The following is a 25352-nucleotide window of genomic DNA, read 5'->3' as shown; positions in this document are numbered from 1 at the left end:
CTGTGGATAGGGGAACACCAGATTGTGTGGTGACCCCAGATCTAGTGATACCAGGGCACATGGCAGCACTGGATCCAGTGCGGGTGTGATGTCTCTTTGTCTCAAGCCACTAGGATCCACAGTATTGACAACTATGTATTCCTGGGTGAGCACTGCAGGGAATCTGAAATGGCTGCAAGGGATGTTGGGCTTCTAAGCCATGCCTCTTGAATCAATAGCTAGGGACCAGGGCAGGCAGCAGTGGTGGCTGGAGCCAATGGTGTGCACATACTCTGCTTCAGGGGCTGCTGCAGATGCCTATGTAGTGGCAGAGGTTATTTGCAGGCACACTTGAAGTGATGGGGGTCAGGGCAGGTAGCAAGGGCCAGGGCCAGCTATGGGCTCACTGTCATCTATGGAGGACCTGGGTGTCAGCATGTTCTCCTATGGCTTCACACTCTACCCCTGGGTATGTATACTACAGTGGAGGACAGTGACAGGGGTCAGGCTGTGGGGCATGGAGGTCCTCAGCTGGATGAACTAGCTACATGTGGGCATGGTGGTGCTGGCCAGCAACAGAAGACAGGGCCTCATCTGGACTCAGAAACAGCTGCTAGGGGCCCTGGTCCTTGGTGTTCTCTCCTGTGGCTGTATTCTTTCCCCCTGGGCATGCACACTGCAGTGAAGGCCAGGGGTGGGGGTCAGGCTCGGGGCATGCATGTGCACTGCTGGAGGGGCTAGTTACAGGTAGGTGTGGTGGTGCTGGCCAGTGACAGAAGGTAGGGCCTGATCCAGGCCTGCAGGCAGCTGCAGGGTCCCTGGATATCAGTGTGCTACAGTCTCCCCATGGGCTGTGCACACTGTAGTGAGGGCTGGTGATGGGGGTTGGGCGCTGGCATGCTGGAGCAAAGCTGGAGGGGCTGTCTATAGGTGGGCATCTTGTTGCTTCCCTGTGAGGAAAGGCAGGGCCTGATCCTTGCCCAAAAGCAGCATCAGGGGGCTGGGCTGTCAGTGTGTTTACATGTGGCTGTACCCTTTCCTCTCCCTGCATATGTGCTACAGTGGAGGCCAGTGACCAGCATCAGGCTGGTGGCATACAGGTGGGCAGCTGGAGGGTCTAGTCCCTAGCACAGAGCCAGTGGTGGGGGTCAGCTGACGGCACTGAGGCTTCTGTCTTGCATTCATGTAGCTGTTGAAGCCAGTTTGCTCTAAGTGTAGCTCCCAGGCTCTGGCAGGCGTGGGGAGGGACTCAGGTGTCTAACTTCTTATCCTTGTGCAGCCACAGAGACCTTGGATGGCTACTGGTGCAGGTCCAGGCTCTTGCAGGAGGCAGCGGGTGGGGGCGAGAGGGTTAGGAAGCAGGGAGGGACTGGACTGAAGCTCGCTGGCTGGCATTAGGGAATGTAAATACCTGCAGTGTGGCTGGCAAATCTGAGCAGCTGGCTGGTGACTTCATCAGTGGTGGAAGCTGCTGAGCTTGTCTGCAGGGCAGGTCTCCCACTCAGAGGCACTCTTAGTAGTTGGCCTTCTTGGTGCTGAATACTGTCTTGGAGGATGGGATGATACACGCAGAATGTAGTTGTCTTCCTTCTCTTCTTGTGCAGTTATTCTCAGGTTTGTTGGGTCTTTTTGGTTTTGTTTTTTTCCCCCCCACCATGTTGCTAAAATTTCATAAGTGGATTCTAGAGATTTCCTGGAGCTGTTTTTGTTTGTGGATAGCTGCCTAATCATTGATCTTTGCTCAGGGACAGGGAAGCCGGGATCTTTTACATAACCATTTTTTCTAGAATCTTCTTCTATTTTATTATCTTGCTTGATTGCTCTGGCTAGGATTGCCAGTATGTTGACCAAGAGTGGTGAGAGTGGCACCCTTGTCTTGTTCCTAATCTTAGAGGAAGAGCTTTCAACCTTTCACTGTTGCATATGATTGTGGGTTGGTTGGGTGTGGGTTTGTCATATAAAGCCTTAATTGTATTGAGGTTTGCTCCTTCTATACCCACTTTACTGAGCATTTTTATCATGAAAGGATGTTTTATTTTGTCAAATGCTTTTTCTGCATCTATTGAAATGATCGTATGAATTTTACCTTTCATTCTATTAATGTGATACATCACATTGATTGATTTGCATATGTTGAACCACCCTTGTATCCCAGGGATAAATCTAACTTGATCACGGTGTATTATCCTTTTAATGTGCCATTGAATTTGTTCTGCTAATATTTTGTTGAGAATTTTTGCATCTCTGTTCATTGGGGATACTGGTCTGTAATTTTTCTTGATTGTCCTTATCTGGCTTTGGTTATCAGGATAGTCCTAGCCTCATAAAAAGAGTTTTGGAGTGTTCCCTCCAATTCAATTTTTTGGAATAGTTTGAGAAGGATTGGCATTAATTTTTTAACTGGTAGGATTCACCAGCAAAACCATCTGATCCTGGGCTTTTTTGTGTTGGGAGGTTTTTGATTACTGATTGAATCTTCTTGTTATTGGTCTAGTCAGATTTTCTGTTTCTTCCTGATTCAGTCTTGGTTGGTTGTATGTTTCTAGGAATTTATCCATTTCTTCTCTGTTGTTCAATTTGTTGGTATACAAGTGTTCATTGTAATGTCTTATGATGCTATGTATTTCTGTGTTATCAGTTGTGATAATTGCCTCTTTCATTTCTGATTGTATTCTCTTATTCTTAATTAGTCTAGCTAAAGTTTTGTTAATTTTGTTTTTAAAGAAAACAGCTCTTGGTTTTGAATCTTTTATATTTTTGCTCTGATCTCTATTTCCTTTATTTCCCCTCTGATCTGTTATTTCCTTCCTTCTGCTTACCTTGGCTTAGTTTGTTCTTCTTTTTCTAGTGCCTTGAGGTGTAAAGTTAGGTTGTTTATTTGGGATCTTTCTTTGTTTATAAATGCATTTATCACTATAAATTTCCCTTTATGAACTGCTTTTGCAACATCCCATTGGTTTTGGTATGTTTTGTTTCCACTTGCATTTGTTTCAAGATATTTCTTGATTTCCCTTTTGATTGATTTCTTTTTTGACCCATTAGTTGTTCAGGAGTGTGTAGTTTATATTCTTGTTTATACCAGACATACCGTTAAGTGAAGAAAGCAAAAGAAACAAAAACAAAAACAACAAAAAAAACCCCCACCAAAATGCTAATTTATGCAAAAGAAATAATACAGGAAGGATTAAACCAGAAGCTAGAGACTGGTTATCCGTAGAGGGCTGGTGGGAAAAGTCAGGGAGGGGGATGGGGTAGCAGGGGTGAGAAGAGAGTGACATTACTGTATCTTTTGTATAGCTCTCTTAGAACATAATAATGTTTCAGATACCATTCACTTATCTCCCCCCAAATAAATTAAAACCAACTAGTATGAGGTGGAGTACCTGAAATGAAATAAAAGCCAACAAGAGATCCTAACTATATTATATTGAATAACGTAACACTGAAGGTGGTTGGGAACATAAAATAACCATGGAAAACACTGTCCTCACTGGATAATGTAAGGCCAGAGGGAAAAAGAACTACACAAATGCTCTAATCTGGTCAATAAATGTGTTTCTCACGCAGGTGTGGACTGGCAATTTTTTTTTTTTTTTCCATGTCATACATCATGAAGGATCCTAGTTCCCCGACCATGGATCAAACCCGTGTCCCCTGCAGTGGAAGCAGAGTTTTAACCACTGGACCACCAGGGAAGTCCCTGGACTGGCAATTCTGAAACTACCTTATGTGTACGCTAGAACTGAACAAGTAAAAAGATTGCAGATAATGAGAGCCAGGTTCTTACCTTAGGAGAAAGAATTTACAAATAAGGAAAGGTTAAAATGAACCCTGTGATGCTGAATTGAAATCGGAAGTATTACTGTAAGCGCATGTTTTTTCACATACATATGTTTAGATAACTAGCTGCAGAATATGGATGTGTGTCTGTGTGAGTGAGCATACCTATATTTACTTCCTAGCTTTGGTGGCAGAGAGGGCCAAAAAGCAGTGACTCTAGTAGCAATGAGCACATGTAGTGCCAAAATCTTGGCTTCTCAATGCCATTCTCCAATAAATGGAACTAGGAATCCTTGGAGAGGCGGTTGTTCCAGTACCTGGAAAGGGAATGAATATGAGAGTGTTTAACATCTTGCCAGAAAGTAAGGAAATGCTTAAAAAGTGGGGAGGAGCTTTTCCAAGGAACACAGTAGTCTACCTAAAGGAGCTCTTAATGGCCAAAACTGGAATAATTTAAGGAATAAAATAATGATAGTACTAGATTATAACCCATAGAATAAAATAAATATCCATGATTCCATAATTAATATGATCAAATAAATTAGTGGGGAGAAGAGACAGCTCTTCCTTCAGAAGTCCAATTAATAAATGTAGAAGAAAACAGGCAAATACTACAGAAATAGTTGTTCTAAACAAGATGCTATAATTCGTAGGTGAAAGTTTTTGAAAAACCTGTGTATAGTTTCAAAGTATCTCCCCAAGATACTTATCAACTACAAAGGGAAAGATAGTAACTTTACAGTGGAGAAACCCAATAGAAACCACTTAACCAAGTGGTCAAGGTCAACATCACCTGTACAAACATATGACATGAACTGCATGATGCATTAAGGATACATCATTTCTGTGAAATTCTTGCCAAAATGCACACTCATTCCAATCATGAGAAAACATCAGACAAATCCACACATCAAGGGATACTATTCGGAGTAACTGATCAGTATTCTTCAAAAGTGTCTTGTCTTTTTGAAGACAAGAAAAGACTGAGGAACTATTACAGAGACATAACAACTAAATGCAATGTGGGATCCTGGACTGGATCCTAGAACAGAGATAGTGGATAAAGTGGTGAAATTCAAATAGGGTATTTAGTTAATAGCACTGTATCAATGTTAATTTCTTGGTTCTGATAGTGGTACTGTGGTTTTGTAAGTGTTAACATTAGGGAAGGCTAAGTGAGGGACATATGAAACCTACTATTTTTCCAACTTTTCTGTAAGTTAAAAATTAGTTCAAAATAAAGTTTAAAAAAAGGGTGGTGGAGGATAATATGGTGAAACCAGTTAGTGTAACTGATTTTTTTCTTCCCCAGCTGCGTTCAGCTGCTTTGGTATACACAGAGCAGGCAGACTGTGTGTAAGACAGTGACTGGAGTCTAGGGCATGTTCTCAAAGCGGGGTAAGCCGCCCTGTTAGTTTGGGTCCTCTAGGAAGCAGACACTGCGGTGGAAGTGGGAATTTACCCCAGCTACGTGCAGTCATGGGCTGGGGCCAACCTCTCACTCGTGGGCTAAGCACGCTCTGCCTGGCAGCACGTGTCCACTCAGCCCCCACGAGCCCCTCCCTGTAGTGTTCCAGGTGCCTATTGGGAACCTCCCCACTCTTGTGTCAGCTGGAAGGAAGACCACCGCCTCCTCAGTTCTACAACCAAGTGGTACTTTGACCCCTTGTGAGAGACTGGACAGGCAGATGGGAGCAGGCAGGAGGAGCCATCCCACTGGCAGAAGACATCACTGAAAAGTCATTTTCTTGGCTGGTGTCAGTCATAGAATCAACTGAAAAACAAGACAGAGCCTAGAGGGAGGCAGCACCCATGGGAGCCAACTAGGAAATCGCAATGAATTGATTTTAAGTAGCTGCCGGTGTGATTTTTAGCCACAGGCCTCAACCAGCTTTCAAAACCTGCTAGTAAGAGTCTCACAGTAGTCACCAAGTAAAGCCAGCACAGACATTTAGCTTTTAATTTGACAGCAAGAATCTACTTAGCTGGGAGATGGCTTAGAAAGTGAATAAGAGGAAGAGAACTCTTTTTGCTGCAAGTTTAAGATAATTTTTCACATCTATCAATCACTTTTGAAAATAAAAATTTTTTTAGTAAATCTGTCTTCTGCCACCCCAGCTAAGTATTATGTATGCATGTTGAGTAAAACAAATTATTTCACCACCTAAACTTGAGGGAGAAATAGACTCGGATGATAGTAAGTGCCGGCAATGCCCCACCCCCACACTTTGGTAGCATATCCTGCAGGAAGCCGCGATCAGAGACTGAATGGGTTTAATGTATCCACACCAGCATGCACAGAACGGCCAGGCTGGCTGATGCTGGGACTGGATCCCTGGATGCTTCCTAAAGCGTCCAGGAGCGCCCCAGGAAGAGAGGCCTCGGGAGCCAATACAGGGGAGGCTGGTGGGGTGCCGCCAACAGTTTCCCTGACCACATCTCAAAGCAAGTGAAAGGGACCTGCAGGCGGAAAAGGGGAGGGGAGGGGAAGGAGGAGGGAAAGGGAGGGGAGGGAGAGAGGAAAGGGAAGGGAAAAGAGGACGACTGGTGGCAAACATGACAGAGTCTGGAGTACACAGGAAAAGCCAGTCCATCTTTACTGTAGTGAGTGCAGGATACAAAGAGTTTACAACAACCTCTAACATTTTCTTAACCATTTGATAAAAAGTTCACTATAATATTTATTGTATAATGAAGAAAAAAAACACATTCAGGGAAAAATTGAGATTAACTTATTTTTCTTAAAAGGTTCATCTCAAGGATGGCAACAAAGTCCAGCTTGTGCCGCCAAACGGTTTTACATGATCAAACCGTGTACAGCTTCTTGTGTGAACTGTTGACTACAAACATTTACCAAATACATAAATCTCTTTTAAAAAAGCCATTTTAAATATAGCAAAGCAGTGTCTTCTTGCACAGCAAAGTGAAGAAAGTTTCTACAGAGAAATAAAAGTTTTACATTTGTAAAATCTTTTTCACATTCTAATCATCTAGCTTCTTATGATCCAATGCCAGGAGTTTTCTGGTTCCTTATTTACTATGTATTTCTTGTGCGCATGATGGTTAATACAGAAAATATGTTAATGCTTTATTAGTTGTCCTTACAGTAAAAGGAAATGGTAAAACATATACTGTTCTTTTAGAACAAACCCCTGATTTAGTCTCTAACACAATGGACATAATTAGGGCTCAAAAGATTGATTTTTGATTGGGACCATCTGTAGACGTACAATGGTGACTTTCACTCTCAATGTAGTACCAGGTAGACTGCTGAAGGAAGTACAGCTGCTGGAAACTGTACTTTAACCAGTGCAATTTAAGCTTTTTTTGTTTTTGTCTTTTAGTAATAAAATACTTCATCTGCAGGGATAAAATTTCTTATGATGGTGTCATACAAAACACATGAGTCTAAAAGGGTAGAAAAGTAGGTTCTAAAGTAACACGGTTAGTGTCTTCCCCACTCTGAGCTGGTTTCCACCAGGAGACGTGTATGTTTATGTGTTCGTACATGGGGTCTGGGTGAGGGTGTCTCTGTCAAGTCCATATGCTCTAAGTCACACTGGGTGTATGGGAAAAGGGTTAACAGTCAAATACTCAGTTCCTGAAAACGGAATACATTGTTACTTGGTCAGTGTAATTGAAATACAAACTCCGAGCCTTGCGTAATATTATTTTAGAAAACAGTAGTTGTACTGATTATAAACCTGCATAGAAAGAAAGACTATTGAGATACAGTCAGAAAAGCCATCTCATAAGGCACACAAGAAAATAGACAGTAAATGTGAATGTGTTAACTCCTATCCCATGTACAGCAGAAGTTCATGAACATGCATAAATAACAACCAAAGAAGCACTGAACACTTCCAAAGCTATAAATGGTTTACAAAGTGGTAAGGATTATCCTGGAAATTCAGTGTTGGGAAACTGTCTTCTTTCAACTAGGTGTGACCTCATGAAGAAATGTGCCTGTAAGTAGTTCAGTAAAATAAGTATATTTTAAAGAAAAACCAATCCTTTCTGAATAAGAGCCAAATGTCTAAACTGACGAGAGGAGAAAGCATATTGCCCTCCCTTTTTTGGCCTCTTATCAAAATTTACTACTGAAAATGTCATTAAAAACAGAATTCCATTTTGCAGCTGGGAATGCCACAAGTTTATCCTGTACCTACTACCTATGTGTCAGTCAGGAAGTCTGGCTGATGATTTGTCATAAAGAGCATAGGAGGAAAACGTCACAAGGAACGCAATTTAGGGGGAAAAACCAAAACATAAGTAAAAATTGTAGGTAGCTGCTTAATATTAAGTTTAAAATAGAAAATAGCAGTAATTTTAAACCCTTATTTTGAGTTTCTCAGGAAAGGGAGTATTTAAAAATCAATGATGAAAGACATACAGGACTTTGAATTTTGTTCATGGCACAAGCCCAGGGACCTGCCGAACTTGCTGTTACCACTTAGCTGTCTTCCTGTGAGAGTAAGGCCTTGGTCAGCATCTCAGTTGAGGGCATTAGGATGGCAAGAGTTGTGCCAAGAATCGGCACCATGAGAGGACTGCTCCCCACACTGCAGTGTCATTCGATGCAGAGTGTCCGGCGTGGTAGTATTCTGTAACCAGCTGCATCACTCTATTTTAGAGGGTCAAGGAAAAAAGACCCCTTTCCCCACGAATATTTTTCCCTAATCATTTACCACTTATAAAACCTTTGTGCTCATCAACTATTTTGCCATTTTCTCTAATATTAATTAAATTAGGTCAGCTTTTCTACTATATTTTTTTCCTCACAAAAGGCAAGTTTTAAATAATGCCTTATAAAATCTGTCACAACACATTTTACATTTATGCAGGATGAACTTAACACCAATTTTTTTTGCCACTTTGCTATTTATATACACATATAAAATATATAATGATGCTCAACCCATACAGCACAAAGATTACAATGTAACATCACACATTCACCACCAGTGAGGGGAGAAATCCCTTTATACAATCCTCTGAAAAGACTGGGCCAATAATTAAAATCCAAAGTACAGTATATTTAACAAAATAGTAAATATTAAACAGTGAATACTCTACTTAATAAGGATCTCGCCTTTTCCCCCTAAATTGGCGGCAATCCACAAAAATATACTTTTTAATCTGGTGACCATACAATACATAGGTACTTACATCAAAGGTGATAATATATTTAAGATTCTATATACACAAAGAGTTTGGCTCAACTTTTAATTTACATATAGAATAATAAGTGTTCATGGCTTTTTTTTTCCAAGGTTCTGCTTGCAAGATATTTTTGTTTGTTTTTTTCCCCCTCTTAAAATAAAACTAGAAAGTTAAAACAAGATAAAGCTATTCTCTAAAAAAAAAGTTACAACATACAGCTTTGGCTTATATAAATAATTCATAGCAGAATGTGTTCAAAAGTAGTGAATATAATTTTATATATAGTCATCAATTCATAAGGATGTTTTCTTTCATATAAAATATACATGAGCTAAAATCAGTTTCTTTAATTTTTATGATATGAATGTAAAAAGAAACTTCTGACGTATTCCAATTATAACTTAATATATTAATTTACTGTTAATGCTCTATATTTCTAGGCTAATATTTTCTGAATATCTCATGCGTGTTTTCTATTCTCTCTCTTTTTTATTAGCTAAAGATCACTTCTTTGACCCAATACATTTTTGCACGTGCAAAACAGTTATGTGTGGGGCTTTTTTTGTTTTGTTTTTTGTTTTTAATATCAACAGCCCTTTCCCATGCACCTCTTTGCAACAGAGACCCATGCCAGGTGGGTAATTAATATAAATGTCATTTTATGTACAGTATTGCTTTCTTGGTTCCTGCTTTTCTACTGCTCTGTTCTACAAAGCATTTTTCTTAAGTAACTACAGTCACCGCACAGTTAAATAAAACAAGTAGGGGCCCTCTAGGTTTCTGCAAGCTAGTGTGGGAGAATTATATATATGGGTACACGTTTCTCTGCAAAAACTGGTTATCTTATGAAACAAGTAGTCCAAGGAAGTGCCAGACTAGACTCTGCCTACAGGGTGCTCTGTTTGCCATGGGACGCACACCTGCAGATCTACAAGAGTTTGCAGGTAAGTGCCTGATTCTGTGTATGCAACACACACCCACACATACACACACTCACACCCACATACATATATATGTAAAGGGATATATATGTATGTATGTACATATAAATATATTTAACTCATGTCCTTATTTACCAACTTAGATATGTAGAGCAGTTCACTGCAGTAACAAAGTACAAACACCAGCCTGGAAGCCTTAGGTCACCCACGTGTCCATCCTCATTCGCTTTACGGAAGGGCTCTCTCTGTCCTCAGTGTTTGGGGGTCGGCCAAGCACAATCGGAGAATGGAAGTCGCTCCGCGGGTCCTCCCGGTCACTGCCATCATAGGAGCTGCTCGAGCTGCTCAGACTGTCCACAGGGGAGCGGCCCATTTCCTGCCGCGGCTGTGGCTGCGGCTGCGGCTGCGGCTGGGGGGGTTGTGACTGTGGCGGCGGCTGCTGCTGGAAGCCTGATGGGGTCATTCGATCCCGGGGAGGTGAAATTGGTTCTGACTTAATGTTGATGTTTTGGTTGGTATTAATGGATAAATTCGAACCCTGAGATAACTGCCCTCCAGCACTGAAGGAAAAAAAAAAGATATGGTAGATGGTTTGTGAGTGCATCTGCATAAATGGAATATTACAGACACCACCTGACCGAAAAGAGTCCAGGGTCTGAAATACTGTCAGAATTCCCCAAGACCAGTTTTGGTGTTTCCTGCAGTGCTTGGCACAGAAAAAAATTATATATCCCTGGTAGAAAAAAAACAAGTACAGTTGAGATTTTTAGTGACTGGTCCTGTTACCCACAGTCTTGGTACTTCTGTAGCTGAAGTATCCAAAACAGTGTCAGTGACTAATGCTGTACATGGACCAAAACGGCAGAGGAACAATATGGCAACTTGAATTCTTCTCCCTCTCTTCCTTTCTGCTGCTTCTGTGACAGGCACAACATGTCACCTACTCTCACAGCAGCTCTCAGAAGTCAGTCATGTCACCCTATTTTCCAGATGAGGAAAGAGTCTCAGAAAGGCTAAGTGACTTGCTCAGAGTAGGACACAGTAGAGTGTATACAGGCTTTTCCCCCAGTCTGAGCACCAAGCCTTTTCCACTTGCCTTTGCATGGCTATTTTTAGTGTGTTCATTTAGGATGCTCTGCAAAGGCCCGAGGGCCAAACACCTGTGTAGGCAAAGAAATTTCCCTCAGATACTCTGCGCCTTTCTCCATGACACAATTCCCAAGACGACTGATAACAGTATGCATTGTGGAGCTATTTCAGGATGCAGGGAAGCTCTCTGGGGATTTTCAGGGCAGGAGGCTAGGAGGCTGGGTGTCCTGAGCAGGGGCGAGGCGGCCAACCCTCGTGGAGGCCACGTGGGCCTGCTATGCTGTCCCCTCTTCTAGGATGTTCTCCTCTAGCTGCTCTGTGGGCTGACTATTCTGTTCTACTGAAGCACCATTCCTTCTCCTGCTGGTGATGCCTGGTCCTACCTGGGCACCACTGTAAACCCTTTTCAGTTATATCCCCACATGCTATCCATAAGGAACATTCTGTTTTGTGAACCCTTCTTGGTGAGGTATACAGTGTATGCAGCGGGCTGGGATCAACCACATGAATCCCATGTAGCTTGATTCATACATAAGATACCCAAGCCCTACCACTCCTCCCCTACGATCCAGGGAGAAAAAGCAAAGGGCACAGCTCATTTTCTTATTCTCTTTGTCTGTTGATGTTAACCAAGGCAAAAAAAGAGAAGGGTGGTAGGTAGGCCGGAATACCTTCAGGCTGCCTTTCTTCAAACAGTGGAATGAGACAGAGGTTGGGAAATAGGGGTACAGATTTGGGGAAAATTTCTAGTTACTCACACGAGAGAGCTGAGGGCTGCTTGTCCTAAATGGTGCTGCTGCCAGGCTGACACCTGTCCCAGAGACAGCATTCCTGGGGAGTTGAAGCCCTGCAGGGCCGACAGGTCTGCACTAGTCAGTGAGTAATCTAAAAAAGAAGGAAATGTTGCTTGTGTGTGTAATTAAAAGGACCATGCAAAATCTGTTTTTCAAATAGTTGCTTCAAAAGTTTTCTTAGGTTGAGAGAAGCCAGGTACTTCATAACATCAAACAATGCACTTATGGGTCTAAAACCCACAAAAAATTCTTCTTTTGGGAGGTTTATAGGACCTAGCTGTATTCAGTTGTCTGGGATTATTTCAATAAAAAAGGTTTCAATTTTGTACTAAATATTTATAGTTTATTATTTTTCAAAAAGTTGAGATACTTCTTCCGGACTTGTAAATAGAAATAATAAAAATGCCATCACTAAAGGATGTTCCTATACAATTGTTATTTTAAATAAATATGCCCACTGCTACCCTCCTGAACAAAGAGAAACACTCCAGCTCACCCTGACTCCATCTAAATCAGCAAGTTTCATATTCTTGAAGTACAGGGGGAGCAGGAAAGACTCAGGACCCCTTCTCATGGGGTGCCAAGCTTAGTGACATAGACAGTATTTACATTATCACACAATTAAATAACTGCATTTGTTCGAAGTACAGGAACTGCCAAAGATCCCTGATTGCATGCAAAATGAAAGTTCATCAAAAAACTGTTACAAGACATAATATACATGAATGCTTCAGTCATAATCATTGTGACCAAGACTTAAGATGTTAGTTATCAGACTTAGGATGTTAGTTATCATTCACACGTAGAGTTATTTCAGTTCATCATTAACGCTTGTCTTTTCCAGTTAGTTCTAAAGAGAGGAGGCAAAAACTCTTCTAACTACTTTTTCATGTCTCAAGAGAGGTGTTTAAAGAAATTGGTCTTCCTAGTGAATTAGCATTTTAAAAAAAGAAACTGAGTTGAAACAGCATAGCTCTGCTTAGGATATTTTCTCATTCAGTGTTCTCTAAGATTGCCTCGTCCCTCCCCACAGAAGCTGGGGTGGGGGTCCATCACACTGTGCCTTCCACAGTGCCTCCAAGTCCTTCCAACTACTTACTTGACATGTCTATTTGTATGTCTCTCCAGACACCTCAAATCTGACATGACTCCACTGGACTCATCATTTCCTCCAAACCTGCTTCTCTTTAGTAAATGGAACCAACTTTCACATGACTGTTCGTGCCAGAAACCTGTGGGTGTTATCCGTGGTACTTACTTCCACCACCAACCATCATGTCTGGTTGACTCTAGCTACTGTCTCTCAAGCCTGCCCAAGTTTCACCGTCTCCACTGCCACCACCCTAGTTCACGCCATCAGTAACCATTACTTGGACCATCACAGTAGCCTCTTGTGTGGTGTCCTTGAATTCACTTTTGCCCCATGCACACTGTAGCCAGGTGATCTCAAAAAACAAATATGGTCATGATACCTCTCTGCTTAAAACCTTTCTATGGCTTCCCAATGCTCTCAATGCTTCTCATGTCCAAAGTCCTCAACAAGGCCTATGCATCCCTACTTACCTCTGTAGTTTCAACTCTACAGCCGTCCCATCCCTCCAGCCACGCTCCTGCTGCCTCCCAGCCTTGGTACACAGTACTCCCTCTTCCCGGAACACTCTCCCTACTCTGCCTGGCTGAGTCAGGCGTGCTCCTTCAGGTGGAAGCTTCAGTGCAGCCCTTAACATGGCAGTAATAAATTATTCCTAGAGCTGTTTGTCCTGTGTCTTTTCCTCTGATAGACCCTACATTCCACTGTTAACCATGCACTCTTGTATTTCCAGTGCCCGGCACAGTGCTTGTCACACAGTACGTGTTCAATAAATATGTGCTGAATGGATCCATGAATGAGTGGAGAAGCTGGGAGCGATCTTATGGATGGGCATGAGGAAGCAAGCGTCTATATGATTCCTCCACACAGAACTACTGTACTCTTTGAAATGTTGCTCATTTATTCATCCCTGTACTGACTGACTGGCATGTGTTTGACACGTGCCACACATACAACGTAGCTGATATACTAACGAAAGACAAAACATGGATGCATGTTTTAAAAAGGCAAATAGATAAATATGTTAAAGATAACGTGGTAACATTAAACAGAATAGGTGCTCTGAGAGAGAGCAAAGACTATGTAGTTAAAGAAGGAGTGAGACTGATGCTAAGTGATGGACAGTTTTGACAGAACCTGACTCCATTTTTATGTTTTGGTAATTCCTTCTGGACTTAAAAAAAAAGATTCTTTAAATCCAATGGCATTTCTAAAAACAAATACAGGGGGATATCTAAGTTGAATATTGGAAAAACCTGTCATGAAATGCTCAGTAAACTGTAATCTAATGTTGACACCCAGCTCAAGCCCCATCTCCTTAGCCAACACTCCTCTGAACATTCTAGCTCACAGATTTCCTTCTTTCCTCACCTTCTAGAGATCAGAGTATCAACTGGTAACCTCAACAACTCAGGACTTCCCGCCATAGTTACCAACTTAGGTATGTCCTGTCTCCTTTTCCAGAATAAACTTGGGAGAAAATATATGTCCCTAGAATAGTGTCGCTCATATAGCTGGTGATCAGGACAATGAAACAGAATTTCTATGAATGCATAATCCCTGGCTTTACTCTAGATTTAGCTGATGGATTTGGACATTTTTTTTCATATTGATTGTTGGAAAAGGTAGTAGACACTTTCTAAGAGGCTTTCTTTTTCAACAACACCTTTTAAAGTTATTTCTGTTTTAAAAGAACTACTTGGAATTAAAGCAGCAATCAAATGTATTGATGGCTCTGCACCACTCTGGGAGCTCCAGAGAGCAGGGTGAAAGCACCGTGCTACAGCATTTACCCTGAAGTCTAAAATTAGATGATTTTTATTAGTCTCCTTATTAGAATCACAAAAGAATAAATTCTCTGCACTGTAGTCTCTGAAAAACTGGCAAGGTATTTTTAACTATTTCCCTCTTTCCTTCTTTTGAAGCATCAGGTGTTTGGCTCAGCTGGTGAGAAAGTGAAGCCCCATGTGTCCTCTGCCGCTCCCTATAATGGCACATCTAGAGAAACCTGTGCACGTTGGGTTCTCCACACAGCCTGCGTGGCTGAAAGCACCCCTTCAGTCACTGCAGCATTCTTAAATTTGCTTAATATATCCTCCAAATAGGGTATTTGGGAGTGAAATGTCTAAATAAACATGAATGAGTGAAAAGCTCCCCTCAGAGGTGACGAGTGACAGACTCTGAGGAGAAACAAGAAAGCTCCTGGTCTTGCCCCTCAGGCACAAACAGCGGAAACCAAACGGGCTGTCACACGGAGGAAAACACGACCTGCTGGCACAGCCACCCAGCTCCACCTCCCCGAGCCCTGAGGTCCAAAGGGACTCAGTCTTTCCCAAGGTAGGTTGACACAGCATACAGAAAAACACCTTATTTCAAAGCCTGGAATAGTGAGATGCTGTTTAACAAGAACTATATAGAAAATGCTGAGCCTTTTGCTCTGCTTGCTGCATACCATAATTTTGATAACAGCTAGTTGTTTCTTCGGCAGGGGTAAGTAAAAGTTCATGCTGGGAAATCTTTCTACAATCAATGTGTATTTTCTAATTTTTTTCAAAGTAGCATGTGTTTCTTTAACATATCCAAATGTGAATCTAAGAAACTGGAAATAATTTATTTCAATAAATATACTTTTTAAGAATCATAAAAGCACATGTTGAGCACAAAACAAAGAAATAAAACCCACAAAAGGCAACAGAGTAGGCTTACCAGTGTTGTAGGCGGTCGGCATTGCTGAGTACACCAGGCCCTGCGGAGGCAGGCTAGGGGTTGTCACAGACACCACGGGGGTAGCTAGGGGCTGAGTGGCTTGAGAACTGCTTATCCTCTGGGTATTCTGTGAGAGAGAAGAAAAAAGTAAAAGTGTTATTCTGTGAGTATTTATATTCAAACTTAATATTTAAAAAATAACATTCAATTTAAAAGTGACATTTTTCACAGTTTCATGATGTGAATGTCATTATTCCCTGAAGCAGTGATCATGTGAAAACGTTAAAAATACTAATGAGAATAACTAAATATTTAATTTTAAAGGACGTATTTTACATTAATTATTCAGTTTCCCCTAGAGTCTTTTTCATAGAGTTTATTGATGTCAGAGATATACCCTTAAAAAAGAAACCTGCATTAGGACTGATAACACTTATGTGTTAGCATAAATGAGGACTTGATGCCACTATAAAGACAGCCAAACTACCCTAAATAAAATATGTGTAGATTTTAAATACCCGAGGATAGCAAGGTCATTTGTATATATAGAGATTATAAGTCCATGAGCATATAGGGATCAAAGCTACTTTTTGCAGCATTTACATATTAACAAGGTTTTAAGTCATGGCTTACTAAAGTGCAGCTTGTATTCATATTTCCTTCCCTGTGATCCTGCAGTTGACACACACACATATATATATATGTACATGTATATGTATGTATATATTTAGATATAGATTTTTTAAGACTTTTAAAAGAGCAGTTTTAGGTTCACGGCAAAATTGAAGGAAAGGTACAGAGATTTACCATATACTCCCTGCCCCCATACATGCAGAGCCTCTCCCATCATCCACATCATCCAACATTGACCTGTTTTTTAACGGCAGATTCAGACACAGTCTCCTGACTCTTATGAGAGGAGAAGCTTTGAGTAGAGAGCTCTTGAATAAAGTACTTTTGACAGGGCTGTATGAGAAATGGTAAATGCTTGCCAACTGACAGCATCTACATAGTATCCTATCTACAGTGGGAATGAAAAAAGAAATCAACTATTAAATAATCAAGTCAGTTTAAGATAGTCACCATTCTCTATGTGTAGGGGTATGACAGGGCAGTTTCTCATGACACTGCCTTAAGCGAACACTTTCTAAAACTGAGGATCAGAGGAACAGGACAGACTCCAAGTTCCATGTGGTTAGAACACAAGAAGGCTAAAGCATAACTCCAGGGTTATTTTTTTCTAACTGAAGAAATTACAGCCTGATAACTGACATTTGGGGTACTAAGCCATATGAATAAAAGTATAATTCAGTGCCCTTGAGGTTATAAAGAGTCAGGATGTGATTCAGTTTTCTCTAACACCATTTCAAAGGGTAATCAGATAAAGGCATTTGGTTAGATCTAGATATTTGAACTTTTGATCATTTGATAAGGATCCAGATCTCATTTTATTTCTTTTTAGTTTGTATTTTCTATCCAATCTTAAGTTAGAGGATGTTGGAAAGACCATTCAGGTTATACTGCCCTGGATCTTGTCCCAGATTCACTAATTCCTAAGCACTGGGAAAATCATTTAACCTCTCCAAACCTCTTCAGTTATAAAGTGGGGAAGATAGTGATCATTGTGCTGCCTGCCTTGTAGTACTACTGTGAGAATCTAGTAAGGTAATAGATGGGAAATGCTTTGAGACAACTGAAGTACTACAGGAAGATAGTACCCTTAAATTATTGCTCTAAGAAACCCTCTGGCGCAAGACTTCTACATAACTCGTATATAAAAAAAAAAAAGTAAATATATTTATTCCTTCTGATCCATAGCTATTCCCCTGGAGCTGTCATGAAGTAGAGTTATTCTAGAATTGCAAGGCTTCTAAAGGAATCTCTGTAGCCTGGTTCTAAAGGAGGCTTTAGTGTAGGCTCCAGGGCACTTGTCTTTATTTCACTTGGGGTCAGAGCCATTCACGATTATATTTTAGAGTTCAAGCCAATTTATACAACTTTCCAAATTCTAATAGATTGTGTCTGATTATATTTTGGTCTGACACATAAAGCTCTGCATTTTAAATTAAGTTTTAGAGTCTGAATTACCTTAAGTTTTAGAAATGTGAATGACTGTTTACAGTTTTTGGTTATATATTTGTTTCTTAATTACAAGTATTTATTTTTATGATTGCTAGATTTTATAGTCTTCAAATACTTAGAAATTTACCTTTGAGATTCTGTTATTGAGGGTATACTTTAAGGAATGTGGAAAGGAATACATTTTTGTCTCAGCATCAAGTTAAAAATTTTAATGAATTTTTGAGACAGAGATCTACTTTGGATTTAATTTGTTCTCACAGATTTGGTCACTGAAACTTCAAGAGTCAAATACTAGGTGAAAAATAAAGTGCAACATGGTTTGGTTTGGCTTTATCCATGCCATAGCTTCACCTCCATGGAAATCTACTGATGTGACCTCAAGATGGGGGGGTGGGATGGGGTGTGTGTGTGTGTGTGTGTGTGTGTGTGTGTGTGTGTAAAACAGTGACACTCCAATATATTGGTTCTACCCATCAAAGCTCAATGGCACAACCACTAGTGGATTTCCACAACCACTAGAGGGCAACATATTGCTAGATAATTCATAAGTTCACAAGGAAGCATTCATGGTAACTTCTTAAGGGTATAAATAGTGAGGTTTAATCTAAGATGAATTATTTTATCTTGAACTATAAACATCCATTTGCTAATCATTACTGTATCATTAAGTAAAGTATTTCCCCAAAAGATAGTTAAAATCTGCACATGATATAATCCAACAACACAACGAAAGCTGGCTAGTGTATTTTAGTTAACCAATATGAAACCACATCCAAAACTGTGAGAGTGAACACAAAGTTAAAGAACAATCTCTCATTTTAAGGACAGAGCACAGACAACCTTATTTGAAAAGAAACCAACTGTGCAAAACACACCAGCATGCATATATATATAATAGTAAAATGTAAACAAAATGAACAGATGCCTTTCCCCCATGCTTTCATGCAATCTAAACCTCTGTCCATGCTAAAAGCTAAACATTTTCAAGTTTTTATTCCCCTTAAAGTCACCTAATTAGCAGCTGACTGTGAAATCAGAAGATCAGTTCTGTGAGGTTTGAGTTTTACTTCCCAAAGAAATATATCAACTGAAAGTTATTTTTAGTCAAATTTAATTTCTAGAAAAAAAGCCAATAGAAATCATTTGTTTTGGAAAAAAGGTAACAGCTACTTTTAAGAACAGAATATCTTCTGATAGAAAAAAAAGTAAGTTTGTGTACGTTAAATTAAAGACATTCATTTTAATAAACAGGGAACCCCCTTGTGGTTCAGATCGTCTCATGCAGGATGAAATAATTCTAACTCTGTGAAAAAAGGTGACCTCACCAAAAATGATGTAATCTTTTTGAAAGAAAGAGAAACACAAGATAGTGTGTTACAATCTGAGGAACTGTGAGGGTGAAGTCATTTTCTAAAAATATATTAATAATTTGGGGAACTATAAAAGGTATTTTGTATCTTTCCTTAAAAAAATTCTTTAATGTGTCTTGTCATCATGGACAGCTATTGTTTATAAAGGCTCTATCCCAAAGTTCCCTAAAAAGTTGTAACAAATAAAATGGGTCAAGATATACAATTATAAGTAGAAAAACCAGACTCTGCAGTACCAGTAGGTTGGTCTAGTTATTCAAAATGTTTGGACAGTATTTAATAGCAAGAAAAAAAATATGTGTAACAAAGGGAACATTAGATAAAAACACTGAAGAGAATTAGTACTTTCTACATCTTTTTCAACTCCCTTCAATCAGAAACCCACACTCACCAACTCCAATTCCTCTTCCTCCGACTGCACTCAGCACATAAGAGGGATAAGAGAGTTACTAAGACTGTTGGTACTCGAATATAAAATATTTCTTTAGAAAAACATGTTATCTGAACACTAGCAGTTGTTTGGAAGTCTAAAGAGATGATTATATATGCAGTGAGTACAAACATAAATTATTTACTGTTTCTGTACCTGTAGTTGACTTCAAAAGACTGGAAAGATTCTTTTAAATCCTCTAGGGCCAGGATTTAAAGACACTCCTAACCCCAACTTGGTCTGCTCTTATGCTGGCCTCGCTTACACATGGCCATGCTACTGTGACAATATATAAAACGATTTCCTAATCATGAAACTAGTTTCTATTTGGAATCTGGAGAATATTAACTCTATACTTACATCTAAATCCTCCCATCCCTACCCTACCTGGTCACACATGTCCACTTATCTTATACTAGATTCTGTGCTCCTTGGTGGGCAGAAATTATCTTGTTTTCTTATTTCCCACAGTAACTAGCACACTGTTATGAAACAACAAGAACTCAAACATTTAGTAAGTATAGTTTTAAATAATACAAATTTATATGTTTATCATTTGCAAATACAGTTTTCAAATGAATATAATAATTTCAATGGAGAAAAATCACATATATGAAGAAAATGAGACTGGAGGAGAAATGAACTGATAAATCACATACAGAAAAGATGAATGAAACATATTGCTCCTTTTTTCCCTACACATCTAGAAAGCATTAATATGCTAGAAATAATCTACAATCTAGTTTTTTTATTATTTTACTTGAATAAGTCAAGCTTCTTTGTCAATCTGCTAAAGGTGTCTTTATAATAAGCATCACTGATACATGAAGCCCCAATGTGAAAGCAGACAATGGTGTAAAATAGGAGGGAAGCTCATTATTTACTCTGAAAAACAACTACCTGGCCTATAAACTTCTATTTCAAATGTGGGCAAAATGCTCTTCAACTGTTTTGTTATAGATGTCTTCACACATCTCCAACTGTAAGACACATCAAAATAATATGGGTGTGTGTATGTACAGTTTTCAATATAACTTAAATGGATAAGGGTGTAAATAGTTTCTGTGGCAAATTTTAAGAATTCCATGGAGATGCTTCATGATCTCTTAAAAAAAAGATCAAGATAACTGACAAGTTGCTAAATGTCAAACTTGTAGTTTGTCCTTAAGTTTTGTAGTTTATTAGTAATTCTTATAAACATATTTCTACACCTTAAGTGAAACTTCCTACAGTTTTTATTTCTGAAGGATAGTGGCACGTATTCCACATCCAGTTCATGAAAGGTGAGCCAAATGACTATCCTAAATGTCATTTTTTCTCAGCTCCTTTTCTTGGGGGTATACTTCTCCATTATATATAGGTATGTATTTTTTTTAACATCTTTATTGGAGTATAATTGCTTTACAATGTTGTTAGTTTCTGCTGTATAACAAAGTGAATCAGCTATATGTATATATATATTCCCCCCTCCCTATATATGTATCCCCTCCCTCTTGAATCTCCCTCCCACCCTCCCTATCCCACCCCTCTAGGCGGTCACAAAGCACTGAGCTGATCTCCCTGTGTGTGCGATGCAGCTGCTTCCCACTAGCTATCTATTTTACATCTGGTAGTGTATATCTCTCACTTCGTCCCAGCTTACCCTTACCCCTCCCGGTGTCCTCAAGTCCATTCTCTACGTCTGTGTCTTTATTCCTGTCCTGCCCCTAGGTTCATCAGAACCAATTTTTTTTTTTTTTTTAAGATTCCATATGTGTTAGCATACGGTATTTGTTTTTCTCTTTCTGACTTACTTCAATCTGTATGACAGACTCTAGGTCCATCCACCTCACTACAAATAACTCAATTTCGTTTCTTTTTATGGCTGAGTAATATTCGATTGTATATATGTGCCACATCTTCTTTATCCATTCATCTGTCGATGGACACTTAGGTTGCTTCCATGTCCTGGCTATTGTAAATAGTGCTGCAATGAACACTGGGGTGCATGTGTCTTTTTGAATTATGCTCTTCTCAGGGTATATGCCCCGTAGTGGGATTGCTGGGTCATACAGTAGTTCTATTTTTCTTTTTTTAAAGAACCTCCATACTGTTCTCCATAGTGGCTGTATCAATTACATTCCCACCAACAGCGCAAGAGGGTTCCCTTTTCTCCACACCCTCTCCAGCATTTATTGTTTGTAGGTTTTTTGATGATGGCCATTCTGACTGGTGTGAGGTGATACCTCATTGTGGTTTTGAATTGCATTTCTCTGATGATTAGTGATATTGAGCATCCTTTCATGTGTTTGTTGGCAATCTGTATATCTTCTTTGGAGAAATGTCTATTTAGGTCTTCTGCTCATTGGTTGTTTTTTTGATATTGAGCTGCATGAGTTGCTTGTACGTTTTGGAGATTAATCCTTTGTTGCTTTGTTTGCAAATATTGCTCCCATTCTGAGGGTGGTCTTTTCATCTTGTTTATGGTTTCCTGTGCTGTGCAAAAGCTTTTAAGTTTCATTAGGTCCCATTTGTTTGTTTTTATTTCCATTTCTCTAGGAGGTCGGTCAAAAAGGATCTTGCTGTGATTTATGTCATAGAGTTTTCTGCCTATGTTTTCCTCTAAGAGTTTTATAGTGTCTGGCCTTACATTTAGGCCTTTAATCCATTTTGAGTTTATTTTTGTATACAGTGTTAAGGAGTGTTCTAATTTCATTCTTTTACATGTAGCTGTCCAGTTTTCCCAGCACCACTTATTGAAGAGGCTGTCTTTTCTCCATTGTACATTCTTGCCTTCTTTATCAAAATAAGGTGACTATATGTGTGTGGGTTTAATCTCTGGGCTTTCTATGCTGTTCCATTGATCTGTATTTCTATTTTTGTGCCAGTACCATATGTCTTGATTACTGTAGCTTTGTAGTATAGTCTGAAGTCTGGGAGCCTGATTGCTCCAGCTCCGTTTTTCTTTCTCAAGGTTGCTTTGGCTATTCAGGGTCTTTTGTGTTTCCATACAAATTGTGAAATTTTTTGTTCTAGTTCTGTGAAAAATGCCATTGGTAGTTTGATAGGGATTGCATTGAATATGTAGATTGCTTTGGGTAGTATAGTCATTTTCACAATGTTGATTCTTACAATCCAAGAACATGGTATATCTCTCCATCTGTTTGTATCATCTTTAATTTTTCATCAGTGTCTTATAGTTTTCCGCATACAAGTCTTTTGTCTCCTTAGGTAGATTTATTCCTAGGTATTTTATTCTTTTTGTTGCAGTGGTAAATGGGAATGTTTCCTTAATTTCTCTTTCAGATTTTTCACTATTAGTGTATAGGAATGCAAGAGATTTCTGTGCATTAATTTTGTATCCTGCTACTTTACCAAATTCGTTGATTAGCTCTAGTAGCTTTCTGGTAACATGTTAGGATTCTCTATGTATAGTATCATGTCATCTGCAAACACTGACAGTTTTACTTCTTCTTTTCCGATTTGGATTCCTTTTCTTTCTTTTTCTTCTCTGATTGCTGTGGCGAAAACTTCCAAAACTATGTTGAATAATAGTGGTGAGAGGGCTCAACCTTGTCTTGTTCCTGGTCTTAGAGGAAATGGTTTCAGTTTTTCACCATTGAGAACGATGTTGGCTGTGGGTTTGTCATATATGGCCTTTATTATGTTGAGGTAGGTTCCCTCTATGCCTACTTTCTGGAGAGTTTTTATCATTAATGGGTGTTGAATTTTGTCGAAAGCTTTTTCTGCATCTACTGAGATGATCATATGGTTTTTAGCCTTCAATTTGTTAGTATGGTGTATCACATTGATTGATTTGCATATATTGAAGAATCCTTGCATTCCTGGGATAGACCCGACTTGATCATGGTGTATGATCCTTTTAATGTGCTGCTCGATTCTGTTTGCTAGTGTTTTGTTGAGGATTTTTGCATGTATGTTCATCAGTGATATTGGCCTGTAGTTTTCTTTTTTTGTGACATCTTTGTCTGCTTTTAGTATCAGTGTGATAGTGGCCTCACAGAATGAGTTTGGGAGTGTTCCTCCCTCTGCTATATTTTCCAAGAGTTTGAGAAGGATAGGTGTTTGCTCTTCTCTGAATGTTTGATAGAATTCACCTGTGAACCCATCTGGTCCTGGGCTTTGGATTGTTGGCAGACTTTTAATCACAGTTTCAATTTCAGTGCTTGTGATTGCTTTGTTTATATTTTCTATTTCTTCCTGGCTCAGCCTCGGAAGGTTGTGCTTTTCTAAGAATTTGTGCATTTCTTCACATTGTCCATTTTACTGGCATATAGTTGCTTGTAGTAATCTCTCATGATCCTTTGTATTTCTACAGTGTCAGTTGTTACTTCTTTTTCATTTCTAATTCTGTTGATTTAAGTCTTCTCCCTTTTTTTCTTGATGAGTCTGGCTAATGGTTTATCAATTTTGTTTATCTTCTCAAAGAACCAGCTTTTAGTTTTGTTGATCTTCGCTATTGTTTCCTTCATTTCTTTTTCATTTATTTCTGATCTGATCTTTATGATTTCTTTCCTTCTGCTAACTTTGGGGTTTTTTGTTCTTCTTTCTCTAATTGCTTTAGGTTTAAGGTTAGGTTGTTTATTTGAGATTTTTCTTGTTTCTTGAGGTAGGCTTGTATTGCTATAAACTTCCCTCTTAGAGCTGCTTTTGCTTTTGCTGCATCCCTTAGGTTTGGGGTTGTGTTTTCATCATCATTTGTTTCTAGGTATTTTTTGATTTCTCTTTGTTTTCTTCAGTGATCTCTTGTTTATTTAGTAGCGTACTGTTTAGCCTCCATGTGTTTTTATTTTTTAGTTTTCTTCCTGTAATTGATATCTAGTCTCATAGCATTGTGGTCAGAAAAGATACTTGTTATGATTTCAATTTTCTTAAATTTACCGAGGCTTGATTTGTGACCCAAGATATGATCTAGCCTGGAGAATGTTCCATGAGCACTTGAGAAGAAAGTGTATTCTGTTGTTTTTGGATGGGATGTCCTATAAATATAAATATCACTTAAGTCCATCTTGTCTAATGTGTCATTTAAAGCTTGTGTTTCCTTATTTATTTTCTGTTTGGATCATCTGTCCATTGGTGAAAGTGGGGTGTTAAAGTCCCCTACTATGATTGTTTTACTGTCGATTTCCCCTCTTATGGCTGTTAGCATTTGCCTTATGTATTGAGGTGCTCCTATGCTGGGTGCATAAATATTTACCATTGTTATATCTTCTTCTTGGATTGATCCCTTGATCATTACGTAGTGTCCTTCTCTGTCTCTTGTAATAGTATTTATTTTAAAGTCTATTTTGTCTGATATGAGAATTGCTACTCCAGCTTTCTTCTGATTTCCATTTGCATGGAATTTGTTTTTCCATCCCCTCACTTTCAGTCTGTATGTGTCCCTTGGTCTGAAGTGGGTCTCTTGTAGATAGCATATATATGGGTCTTGTTTTTGTATCCATTCAGCCAGTCTATGTCTTTTGGTTGGAGCATTTAATCCATTTACATTTAAGGTAATTATCGATATGTATGTTACTATTACCATTTTCTTAATTGTTTTGGGTTTGTTTTTGGAGGTTTTTTCCTTCATTTGTGTTTCCTGCCTAGAGAAGTTCCTTTGGCATTTGTTGTAAAGCTGGTTTGGTGGTGCTGAACTCTCTCAGCTTTTGCTTGTCTGTAAAGGTTTTAATTTCTCTGTCGAATCTGAATGAAATCTTTGCTGGGTAGAGTAATCTTGGTTGTAGGTTTTTTCCTTTCATCATTTTAATTATATTCTGCCACTCCTTTCTGGCTTGCGGAGTTTCTGCTGAAAGATTAGCTGTTAACCTTATGGGGATTCCTTTGTATGTTATTTGTTGCTTTTCCCTTGCTGCTTTTAATATATTTCTTTGTACTTAATTTTTGCCACTTTGATTACTATGTGTCTCGGTGTGTTTCTCCTTGGAT

General features: G+C 39.3%; 1 protein-coding gene across 5 annotated transcripts in view; it reads right to left on the bottom strand.

Annotated features, from left to right (window-relative positions):
• Positions 1–6331: 6331 nt before the first annotated feature.
• Positions 6332–25352, bottom strand: part of MEF2A (myocyte enhancer factor 2A) — a 164821-nt gene continuing 145800 nt past the window's right edge. For 3 of the 5 annotated variants that reach the window (XM_059912600.1, XM_059912599.1, XM_059912598.1), the window contains 3 exons: positions 15543–15669; positions 11711–11837; positions 6332–10423 (listed from right to left, as the gene is read on the bottom strand). In XM_059912600.1, the coding sequence (XP_059768583.1) occupies positions 10060–10423; positions 11711–11837; positions 15543–15669 (618 nt within the window). In that variant the 3' untranslated portion in view covers positions 6332–10059. Of the gene's footprint in view, positions 10424–11710; positions 11838–15542; positions 15670–19385; positions 19410–25352 lie in introns of all 5 variants that reach the window. The other 2 variants (XM_059912597.1, XM_059912596.1) reach the window with 1 other exon arrangement.

This window comes from Balaenoptera ricei, chromosome 2 (assembly GCF_028023285.1).
Source record: "Balaenoptera ricei isolate mBalRic1 chromosome 2, mBalRic1.hap2, whole genome shotgun sequence".
Classification (NCBI taxonomy): Eukaryota; Metazoa; Chordata; class Mammalia; order Artiodactyla; family Balaenopteridae; genus Balaenoptera; species Balaenoptera ricei.
This window is presented reverse-complemented; position numbering and strand designations above follow the sequence as displayed.